Source organism: Penaeus chinensis, chromosome 26 (assembly GCF_019202785.1).
Source record: "Penaeus chinensis breed Huanghai No. 1 chromosome 26, ASM1920278v2, whole genome shotgun sequence".
NCBI lineage: Eukaryota > Metazoa > Arthropoda > Malacostraca > Decapoda > Penaeidae > Penaeus > Penaeus chinensis.
Window position 1 is genome coordinate 5158018 of NC_061844.1, and position 11895 is coordinate 5169912.

An 11895-nucleotide genomic window follows, 5' to 3' on the forward strand; every position below is an offset into this window, starting at 1 on the left:
CAATTCTAAAAAAAAAACAAAAAAAAAAAAACACAGACTTAAATCTTCTATGAAGTACGAAACTAAAAAAAAAAAAGAAGAAATCGAACTACCTCTTTTAACGTAATTAGCAAAGCCCCCCCCCCCCCCCCCTCCTCCAAGGAAAAACATAACACCGGCGAGAGAAAGGCAGAAAAAAGCAACGCCACTTGGACACGTGAAACAGGAGGCGACTTAAACCAGTATCGTGTTTACAAAGGGGCCATGAGGACTTGTCTGTGGAAATTGGGAGCATTTTTAGTACACTTGATCCATACGTGGTGATAATGAGACGTCTGAAATGTTTTTTTAACAGAGAAAATAATAAGAATGACGAGTGAATAACGAGATTTAGTTTTTTTATGTATAAAAAAAGCAAGTTTGAATGTTTGATTCATATTCATCTGTGGAATTTATTTTCTATACGAGGTTCGAAAGGTGACGAATCAATAGTGTGGATTTTGGAAATTTTGTGCGTTTTAATAGAAGACCGTCGATGATTTTGGAAAATCTGAGGATATACACTTGATTGTTTTTTTATACACCTGACCCAAGACGACCTCGTGACCTGGCCTGTCCGACGCGACCTGGCAAGTGACCCTTCTTCAGGACCTCTGGATAACCCCATGCCCTGCAGAGGACAAGTTTTAATAAGCTTATTTATCGTGAGTAATGAAGATAAATTGATTATATTGTTGATGAAAATCTAATTCAAATTGTGTAATTCAATAAGTAGACAGGTATTTCTAACAGGATCGCGCGGATATAATAGCAAAACTTAATGTAATAATAATGGAAAACGGATGTAATCATACTACAGGCGGGAAAATATTCTACATAATAGTAAAGACAGCCACATAATCCCTTATCACAGACCTAACCTGACCAAGTGTTGCCGTGGCCTCCATAGCCAGAAGATAAGAGATAGGAAGATGAGTTGGCTTTGATGCTGACGAATATTGTGTCGACTCGTTGCTATATCGTCCAGGATGAGCAAGGCCACTGAAATCGGCTATTATGACAATATTGGGGAGGACTTGAAGAAAACACCGGGGGAAAGTGTGTATTGACTATCGGAATATACTCCTATACTAGGCTAAAACAGGCCAAATGGGATTTCTAAACCCATATAGCGCCATTAGAACGCGGTAATTCCTGTAGTGTGTTGCGCCGTCAAAGCGATGCTCACGGCCTCTCCACGCTCTCACGATAGTTTTGGAAATGGTCGCGCTTAATAAACAAACCATGGGGTCTGGATCTTCTATTTTGTCCTGATAATGTGTTTTTCCTCATTTTTTTATCAGTATATATACTTGGATAATCTACTGTCAATGTCTAAGCGAAGGAAATGTGTTCGTTGGTCTTTGTTGAAGCGACCGCCACTTGACGCCGCGCTACCTCTTATTTCCACGATCAAAAGAGGGTTATATCAGGTCTTTCTATATCGATTACTATCCCTCAATATCGAATTCGTTGGTATCGATGACGCGCAGCTGTTCTGTAAGATAACCAAAGGTCCATCATGAATTATTTGAGGGAAATCGAACGATATTTCTTTTTTTTTTTATTATAATACGGACGCACTTGACTTAACGTCCCCAAATCCATGACACATTTCTTTTTTCAATAATTTAAACCATTTAAGTTGCTATGATTATTGTCTCCAGCTCGATATGCAACTCCTGAGTGAACTGTCCGCGATCTTTTTTTCCCTTTTATATGTGGCGTTCACGTTATTTCTCGAACTAACTAACAACCACAATGCTTTGTCCTCTTAAAGAATATCGACAGTTTGCCTTAACTTAGTGCCTCTTTGCCGTAAAGATTATAACAAAATATCACATGCTAGATAAAAATAAAAAAGTGAAATCGTAAAAATACTAAACTGTACTTGAACGAACAAATCCTTAGGATGCGCCCCCCCCCCCCCGCCCGTACAGATGGTATACCCAGCAGGTACTAATACCCCCCCCTCTCCCCCCCCACCACGCCCACCAGCAACCACGTCCAAGGCAACCCAATTTACACATTTCTCCACAATATGCATTTGTGAGAACAGACTGCCGTACAATGCCCCCTGTGCCTATTTCCTTTCCGCGGGCATTACCCAACCCGTGCTTTTGCTGGTGCCCCCCCCCCCCCCTCTTTTAAAGATATAAAAATAACCATAGGAATAAATAATGGCGATCAAGGAAAATGAGTGACAATGATTTTTATATATTTTTGTGGAGTTATATAAGCATAATGTATTTGGGGGACATTCATGTTACAGTGAAATACCATTGATATATCGTACATATAGAACAGTATACCTAGGATATTTTTCAATGGATTAGGTATATTATTGGTTAATGAATTTTATGTAATACTACGTGATATCTTCCATATATCCGTATGACTCCAGTTGAAAAATAGTATTATAGCTCACAAAACATTTGCACGCGTGTTTTAACATTTTTAGGGCCAACGTGTACAGAATCGCATTCGACATTACCACAAACGCGCGCACGAGCTTAGCTCATTACCCCAAAGCGCCCTAATTGACATTGGTGGATGCTAATTCCGGACTAATTTCTCGCGAAGGCACAGGAATGTATTGTCCGCAGCCTAACGGGGACGGATCTCTCTATTCTTGAAAGGAACGTAGTTTTATGGCTCTCCGACCCTCCCTCCCCATGCGTGTTGCAGGAGACCGAGACAGGGAGCGCTTGGCGGGGTTAGACAATACGCGTGTGTTATCTGCGCTCACGAGAAATGCCCGTATCAGCTTAATGGCCCTCGCAGATAATACCTACATCGCTTTTGTCTCATAGCAGCAGCTGCTATGAACCGCCAACTGGATCCCGTCCCACCTTTTCTACATGCCTGGTTCCTCCTTTTCAACCTTTGCTGTGACGCGGGCCGGTTAATTTAATTCAAAGTACCTCGGGTAGGACGCGCCCGTGACAGAGCGCTTTTGTGTACAGGAGTTGTTGTTAAGCTTACTAAGCTGGGTCCCTCCGAATCGAGAATTATTGTTGTGTATTGTGTCCCTTCCCATATTACGCGGGGCCACTGGGTTTAGCTTTGGCCTAACCTGGCGAGAGGTGCGATATTTTTAAACAAAGGAACATGAGCCGTGTGTGTAATTTGCACGATGGTCTGTTCGTATATGTTATGGGAAGACTTCATTTTCGAAAGATCCAAGATGTTTGCGACTCCGATGCTCCTAAACTCAGAATCAAAATGACATTAATTTTACATGCAGAAAAAAAATATAAATTCCACCACATATATACCAACGATAAACACACCTCGATCTCAACAATATCTTACCGATCATTTTTAAAAAGAAATCATTACATTTAACCCATTAACCCAAGTGCACGAACCGAGGGTAGCCTAGGTCATGACCCCGACAGCGTGTCTTGGGTGTAACCTATGGGGGGGGGGAAAATAGGTCAATCACCCCTTTCCTAGTTGGGGGAAGACAGGGTAACCACGTGGTTTGTGTGGTTTGTGACTGCAAACTGCTTGTTGCCATGATCATTACTGGGAAATGTGGATAGTTTCGAAAGGATTTTATGAATATTTTAGTTGTACGTATTTGTCATAGATGCCTGAATATAGTTATCTAAATTGAATTATTTGAAATATTTCTGATATGAAATTGAATATTAAGTTTGAAAGCCAACAATTTTAAATATATGTATATATGTTATATCATATTTAGAGTTGATTTCATATAAACTGTTCTCCTGAATTTAAAACTTGTATCAAAATAGTATAGATGCATAGTTACGTGGGACAAATGACAAAAAAAAAACAAAAAAAACAACGTGCAGTGGAAAAGTATAATTATTCTGCATATGTAATTAATTATAACTTTGTAAATGTCGATCATTCACCGAGGAAATATACAACCTGAGATAATAAATAATTTAATAGTTATTATTATTATACATTATGCAACATGCATCATAATTTAATGCATGGTCATTGCAATCTATTTAAATAGGTAAATTTGACTTCCTTACTGACGCATTAAGAACAATTTGGAAGAAAACGCAGAAATAAAAAGGATTTAACAATCTCAGGAATATTATTAATAAGGTCGTCAGCTGTGAAGGAAAAATCGTGGTTAAAATCTACGGACTTTTCACGCCCTCCGGAAGCCGTTTCCGAGTTGTTTGTTTTCCTTCCCGCAGAATTTTTTTTTTTATTATTTTTTATTCGCTTATTTTTGCGAAGTATTTTTTTTTTTATCGAAATTACAGAATTGATGTTATCGAATGTTTTTTTTTTTTTTTTTAGCTTTGTTGTAGCTTTGTGTATGAATTTTAAAACGGTAATAATTAATCAAATAAATAAATTAATTAATAAATTAAATGTTAAAGTGCTATGTAAAACTACATTAGAATATATTAGATTTTACTTCAGAGTAGATAAGCCTCTTAAAAGTTTAGGATCGAATTTTCATCATTATTATTAACTCTCTTAACTAAGCATTTGTTTTCTGTATGCTTTTATCTAAGTAATTTTCTGTTCTTATGGTTGTCATTTGTGTGTTGGTCTTTCGTATGGTATTTTGTTTCATAATGTTATTTACTGTTATGTGTCACGTTTTATGACTTAGAGATATTTAATTATATTTTGTGTTTATATGACCCAAGAGATCTCGAAATAGTGTGTCCACGATAACACGCTAACAAATAACCAGATCCAACCCCATGTAAGCTAACTTCAAACACAAACGAGTAAGGAATCCAATTAAACAAGGCGAAACAAGAGACAAATAGTGGAAATAAGAATAAAATGATTAAAAAAAAAGGACGAAGCGACACCCATTTCCCTCCCGATTCGCGCCGACCAATCAGGAGCCAGCTCGAGGCCAGCCAATCAGGAGCGAGCTCGGGGCGCGCTTGGGGATCCGCCTCGCAATATTTACATCCCGACTTGTACCGCTAGAACGCATACCAAGTCGTGTAGCTTAGCTAGTCACATCATAGGATACTATGTGTTGCATGTGAAGTCGTCCAGTGTGTTGTAGCAGCAGATTTATTTGAAATGGTAATTATACCTGGTGGTTTTGAATCGTTTTGATCTGTTATTTTGAAGTGAGAAGTGCCGTGCGGATTGAATCGAGCGGGTCATTGCCTCGGCGCCGACTGGAACGCATCCCGGGTTGGCAGACGATACCAACCTATCCTATCTCGCTCCCAAAGTGTTTTCACCCCCAAATACCCCTTCCCTATCCCGAAACAACCTCAGCATCCCTCAGATCCCTCCGGAACAACATCACCGAACCTCCCAACCTCCCATCCTCCCCCAGAACCCCGCCAACACCCCCGAAAAATGCGAAAATGGGGTTTTGCATCTCGTCCCCAAAGGCGCGTCGGGGCGAGGCGAGCGGCCGATGCGAACGGGCGTCTTCCTCGGAGTCTCGCGTTAACATGCTTGTCGGGAGGACGTGTTTGTAGTCAGTTCCACCTCTCTCTCCCTCCCGACAACATCTAAAGGGAATAAAAAAAATAATCACAGGAAATAACAGAAAAGATCAAGCAGCTGTGAAAGGATTTAACCATGGAACGATAGTGATACGAAAGTGCTTTAGCGACGACGAGTTTTTGGAAAAAAAGAGTGATCTTCGTCAAAAAGCTTTTTCTCTTTATTTATATTTGGAAAACAAATTTTGAATCATTTTCGGAATTTCATTCAAAGGTAAACACGGTGTTTAGTGCTTCCTAAAGTGTTCAGTTCTGTACTTGTAATAGTATTTTATAGTGGAATTACAGACCGAGTGTTAATAAGTAACTTATAAAGTAGGTCGAGCTGTTGCCACAAACGGGAATTGTTTTTCGTTTATAATTTGCTTTTAAAAGTTTATTTATGAGAAGCGATGTGTTGGTTGTTTGTTTTATAATGTGTGGTTCAATTAAGTGTTTTAAATGGAACGTGATCTTATTTCAATTTGTGATTCTCGAGTGAAAAAAAAAAATTCGTTCGTCCTGTTCCTATTTTTAGACACCAGTGGCTGTCTCGAAAGAAGTGGATTAACGAATACAAAAGTGCTAACCAATTAGAATTTATTTAACTTGTAGTAGAGTGAGAATTCATAAGAAAAGAGAAGTAAGAAAACATTAGAACACGAGGGTTTTTCTCTGTGCGCTGGTCCTCACGTCCTCTCTCTCTCCCCCTCTCCCTCCAGGCCGTAATCATGAGCAGTCGCGACGTTCTATACCGGACGGTGCTGCGGGGTGCCCAGCCGGAGTCCCCCCAGGTCACCCCGTCCTCGACTGACCTGTCCCCCATGTCCAGCCTGGCCTTCACCCTCCACCACGGGGCCTCCCTCTCCCAGACGCCCCGGAGGAAGCTCTCCCTCTCGTCGACCCTCTCCGACACCCCCCAGTCGTGTCACGAGGCGTCGCTCGTCTGTTCGAGTGAGTTTTTGGTTTTGTTTGTTTGGTGTTTGTTGGTGGTGTGAAGGGTGTCATGTTTGGATGATTTGAGGTGTTATTATGTGTGGGATTTGTTGTTTGTTTTGGCGTCAGTGCTCATGGTTTGTTTTGTTCGTTCGCCCTCCAGGTTTCCTCCACGAGTCCTTTGCCTCGGAGGCCGGCCAGGAAGACAGCCCCGTGTCGCCCTCACGCCGCTTCATGTCCCGCAACAAGGAGAACTTCCCCTCGCCCTACTACTCCCCCTCCCACAGCGCCGTCATCCCCGCCCGCACCCGCGTCAGCCCCCTGAAGGACGTGCAGAACACCGTCAACAGGAACCTCAACTTCAGTCCCCTCAGCAAGGTTGGTTGTCAGCGAGGTTGCGGGGGCGTTATCAGGGATAGATTGGATAGATAGTTGCAGACTGAATGGTAGGGTTGGCATGCGTCAAGTGCTAATTTTTGTTTGTTTGTTTGTTTGAACAGCTGGTGTCTCCTTCGAAGAGGGTCTTCAACTCGCCACAGAAGCCTTCCCCTCCGGAGGACTTCGACACCAACTCGCAGGACAGCGGGTACTCGGAGAGTGGCAAGAAGCTGGAGGACGACTGCTTCAGCGTGCCCGTCAGCTGTGCGCCCCGCAAGCTTAACCTGGACCTGTCGCCAGCTAAGCCCCAGACGATGGTGTCCCCCGTGAAGCCCGTCGCCGCCCTCACCACCGTCTTCTCCTCCACCACATCCACACCCGTCTCGTCCACGGCGTCGTCCTCCGAGGACCGCCGGAGGCCCTTCAGGAAGTTCTCCTCCCTAAGCAAGGGCGACGAGGAAGATGCCCTGCTCATGGACCTCATGGACGAGGTGCCCAGCCAGAACGAACAGCAGCCTATCATCGGATTCTCCAGCCTGCTGTCGGCGCCCATCCAGCCGCCCGCAGCCTCTAAGCCATCCGCCCTCCCCACAGCCACCACCACAACCACCTTCGGCAACCGCCCCTCCATCAGAAGGTGCCTCTCCATGCTCGACACCACGCCCACCTCATCCAGAGTAAGTGTCTTTCTCCAAGCCATGTGTGCCTTGATTTAATACTGACACATTCTTGAGTTCCATATCAAACCTATTGCTTGTATTTCGCTCATCTAACGATCTCCTCCTCCTCTGTCAACAGGTGCATTCCCTGAGGCCTTCCCTCGAATCCAGCCTGTCCTTCAAGCGGCCGCAGCCTCCCACAGACCTCTCGTCGCAGGTGGACTGCAAGCGGCGGAAGGCAGGACGAGCCCGCGTCCCCCCTCACCTCCAACGCCTCCCCCACCGTCGTCTCGGCGACATCCAGTGAAAACCTCCGGTCCCCGCTCGCACTCCGACAGAACTCCGCCCCCGAGGCAAGCACGACACACACCGTCAAGCCCAAGCTCCAGCGAAGCCACTCCGAGAGCCACGTCTCCATCATGAAGGCGTTGAACAAGTGCTGTAAGTATCCTGCGAGATTTAGAGTGCTTGTTGACATAGATGATTGTATATTGATTACTCTTGGTGTGTATCTCCATTCGGGCCTCAAAGATCGGTTACTTATGATTCTCCTTCTCCTCCGCAGCAACTCACCACGGGCAGTTAACGGGCGACTTCTCCAAACCCATCTCCCTCCCCTCGATAGAAGGGGGCAAGCACCCCGACCTGAACGCCATCAGTGTAGACACCATGGCCGACATCGTCCGAGGGAAGTTCAAGAACACCATCGCCTCCTTCAAGATCCTGGACTGCAGATACCCGTACGAGTACGAGGGCGGCCACATCCAGGGGGCCGAGATGTGGAACCACCCACAGATGGTGCTCGACCACCTCGACTTGCAGAAGGGCACGCCCGTCATTCCCAGTGAGGACGCCCCCCGGCACATCTTGATCTTCCACTGCGAGTTCTCAGCCGAGCGGGGCCCCAAGGCGCAGAGGCTCCTGCGGGAGCACGACCGCAAACGCAACAAGGAGCACTACCCCGCCCTACACTTCCCGGAGACGTACCTGCTGGAGGGCGGCTACAAGGCCTTCTTCGAGGCGTACCCCGACCTGTGCACGCCCCACGAGTACGTGCGGATGCTGGACGCGAACTTCGCCGAGGAGCTGAAGATTCACCGCAGCAAGTCGAAGTCGTGGGCGGCCGAGAACAAGCAGGCCAAGAGCAGAAACACGCTACCTCGCACGGGCCTCAAGAGACTGGGCTTATGATGACTGCCCTGCCCTTAGGTGCCCGTGGGTTTATCGAGAGAAAAGAAATCACTCTTTATTTCCTATTAAAAAAAGAAAAGTGTGTGTGCAATATATGTATTTTTGTTGTGTACAGAAGACTTTTGTCCAGACGGGGTGATCTTCGGACAGGTGTTTATTCCCCATGAATGCCAAAGGATAATTTATAGAGCTTGTAAATACGTCCAAGAAGTGATTTAAGATCCTCCTGAGGGAATCTCCGTCTGGACAGAATTTTGTTGAGTTTTTTGTTCTTCATCTCTCGTCATCTTCATCCATAATTTCCCTTTGACTTGATCAGCTGCCCCTGATCACTCACGTTTTTATCATCATTCACACAGTTGTTCTGACCATCCATTCCATCGTTTCCTCATTGGTCGGCGAGAAGTACAAAGACCCAATATTTGGGTTCGTTCTTTTGTATTAAAAGAGTCTATTTGCCCCCATGCATTTGTTTTGCATTACCACCACTAAGTATTTATACCCTGAAACATGTACCCGAGGGAGTTGTTGTGAATATGGAACGCGACCCTGTGATATACTGTAGGGTGACGTCGGGGGAGATTCGCCCTCGCCTTGCTCAACGTTTGGCATCTTTGTGATACAAGAGAAGCATGGGACCAAGTGTAAATATTTCCGTTATAACTAGGTGGTCTGGTTGGAAAAGAGAAAAAAAAAATCTTATTCAAGAAAAGGAAAATCTCGCTCTCTCTCTCTCTTTCGAGGTTGCCAAACAGAACTGTGCCACCTGTTAGGACGGTGATTGTGTGAACGGCCTTGTAGTGTGATGCACCTTGTCCTAGGAACTTAATACCAAATGTCTTTCACGATCTCAAAAAGGAAACGAAACCACCGACCATTTCACGTGACACACATTTAGGTCAGAACGCTGTCATCACTATTATATTTTTTTTTCTCATTTTTTTCACGTTCATTTTTTTTTTTTTACGTTAAATGGGCTTTCATTTTTTTGATTGATTCCCTCCTTGAGTCACACCTGGTGAATAAAAAAAAACAAAAGAAGAAAATCGATGTTTTGTGTAACGGCATTGTAGATCACTCCCTCTATCTAGTCCTTATGTTTAGGGCACCACACCCTCGAGCTCTACCGGAAGTAACATTGCCCTGTACCGTTATAAACAATACATGGAAATCACAATTTTTATGGTCTTTCCTTTGGTTGTACCCTTGTTTGTTTGAGATGTGCATGGGAAGTGCTTTGTTGTTCGCGCTCTCTCTATCGCTGTCTCTTCTCTTCTCTCTCTCTCTCTCTCTCTCTCTCTCCTCCCCCCCTCTCTCCTCCCCCCCTCTCTCTCTCTCTCCTCCCCCCCTCTCTCTCTCTCTCCTCCCCCCCCCCTCTCTCTCTCTCTCTCCTCCCCCCCTCTCTCTCTCTCTCTCTCCTCCCCCCCTCTCTCTCTCTCTCTCTCCTCCCCCCCTCTCTCTCTCTCCTCCCCCCCTCTCTCTCTCTCTCTCCCCCCCCTCTCTCTCTCTCTCTCCTCCCCCCCTCTCTCTCTCTCTCCTCCCCCCCTCTCTCTCTCTCTCCTCCCCCCCTCTCTCTCTCTCTCCTCCCCCCCTCTCTCTCTCTCTCCTCCCCCTCTCTCTCTCTCCCTCTCCCTCCCCCCCCCTCTCTCTCTCTCCCCCCCTCTCTCTCTCTCTCTCTCTCCCCCCCCCCTCTCTCTCTCCCCCTAAGTGTGTATGTGTATGTGTGTTTGCCGAAAAGATACAGGCGGGAAAATCATAAATTTGTCTCCGAATTGAAATTGAGTTAGTTTTCTTGTTCTTGCAGATTAAATATTTTATCAGTTCGATAGAAATGGTTAACAATATCTAAAAGAAATATATAGTGAGTGGTGAAAAGAATATGAATAAACAGGTTCTTCAAATATCCTTCTGATGAACCCTCGAGGCGCTCACGCCCTTGAACTCGACCAATGGCCTCGTTAATGACCTCGAATGTGTTCATTAAGAGGAATGACATCAGTTAAAATGAACAGTTTAATTAACATGACTCGGCAAATTTTGAAGCCAAAGGGTAAACTCGGATAAACTGAATCGTAACGTTTACGAAGTACCTAATAAACCCATAAATATATATAACAGAATAAACTTGTTAGGAGACAAATATCAACTTCTATAAAAGCATATCGGGTTGGCTGAAGATAAAGCATCCGGTCTGTTATTAGTAAACCATATTTAGTCATGTCCTTTTTCGAAGTGACAAGAGGAGGCTGGATTTTCCAGTGTCCGTCCATGGAGATAAAATGAAGCTGATAAATAATTTGGGCAAACGTGTAGAATGGGTGAGTTTTGTGTCGGGGGGGGGGGGGGGGGGTCGATGGGTTTATTGTCCAATTGTGTGTGTGTGTGTGTGTGTGCGCGCGCGCGCGCTCATGTATATGTACATGTGCATGTGTAAGTGCCTGCGCATATGTAGGCCTATGTTCATATATGTATGCCTGTATGTACCTATACCGCCACCAGCTTAATGAAACTCCTTCCTACCTGGACTCGCACCTAATTACAAGTTCCGTCCGGGATATATCCTTGCATCACACAACGCATTGCTCCGGAGTGCAAATTCTCTCTCTCTCTCTCCACCCTCCTTCGGCATAACCATTCATCCGGAATGTCGTTTATGTGAGGCCTCGGGAACAAGGCGCCGAAAAACAAAACAAAAAAAACGGGCCGTGAGTTTTTGGTACAATCTGTGACTTCCGAGATTACCTGTAAAACGACGTAAGGTTGGATCAGGTGAGATAATTGGTCATTTGTTTTGAAGATTTAATTCATCGATAAGAATCCCGGGCTATAATGATATTCGTTTTTTTTTTATATATAAAACTTTCGCAGGCACGCATATACAGATACAAAATGCAGATATGAAAAGGAAATACATAAACAAGTGAGACAGATAGACAGATATAGAGATAGACAGATAAACAGAGATAGCCAGCTAGATAGAGATAAATAGAGATCTAGAGATAGCCAGGTAGATAGAGATAAATAGAGAAATAGATATAGATAGATAGAGGGAGAGGGGGTGGGGAGAGCAAGAGAGGGGTCAAGTATTACATCATATCCTTCCATGACACAATATCTAATCCCAAAACCGGAATTTCCAATCAGGTGAAGATTCGTGAACAAAGAACTAACATTAGGCCACGAAATCAATGACGTCATTTTGTCAGTTTTGCATAAACCTGCAAATTTAACGTCGGTCTGAAATATGT

At 44.5% G+C, this 11895-nt stretch overlaps 2 protein-coding genes across 3 annotated transcripts; both read left to right on the forward strand.

The window, feature by feature from the left end:
* The first annotated feature begins 215 nt into the window (after positions 1 to 215).
* Positions 216 to 7891, forward strand: LOC125039092 (meiotic sister-chromatid recombination protein 3-like). Of its 2 annotated transcripts, none has more exons than XM_047632823.1 (5): positions 216 to 683; positions 6206 to 6437; positions 6583 to 6797; positions 6920 to 7474; positions 7596 to 7891. In XM_047632823.1, exons 1-5 carry the CDS (start codon positions 645 to 647, stop codon positions 7761 to 7763), a joined length of 1209 nt encoding a protein of 402 aa, XP_047488779.1. In that variant the 5' UTR covers positions 216 to 644; the 3' UTR covers positions 7764 to 7891. The 2 variants fall into 2 exon arrangements, with proteins under 2 accessions (XP_047488779.1, XP_047488780.1); XM_047632824.1 differs by lacking the exon at positions 216 to 683 and adding an exon at positions 5445 to 5718.
* LOC125038983 (M-phase inducer phosphatase-like) lies at positions 7876 to 8647 on the forward strand. The gene is made up of 2 exons (XM_047632700.1): positions 7876 to 7897; positions 8022 to 8647. Exons 1-2 carry the CDS (start codon positions 7876 to 7878, stop codon positions 8645 to 8647), a joined length of 648 nt encoding a protein of 215 aa, XP_047488656.1.
* Positions 8648 to 11895: the final 3248 nt, after the last annotated feature.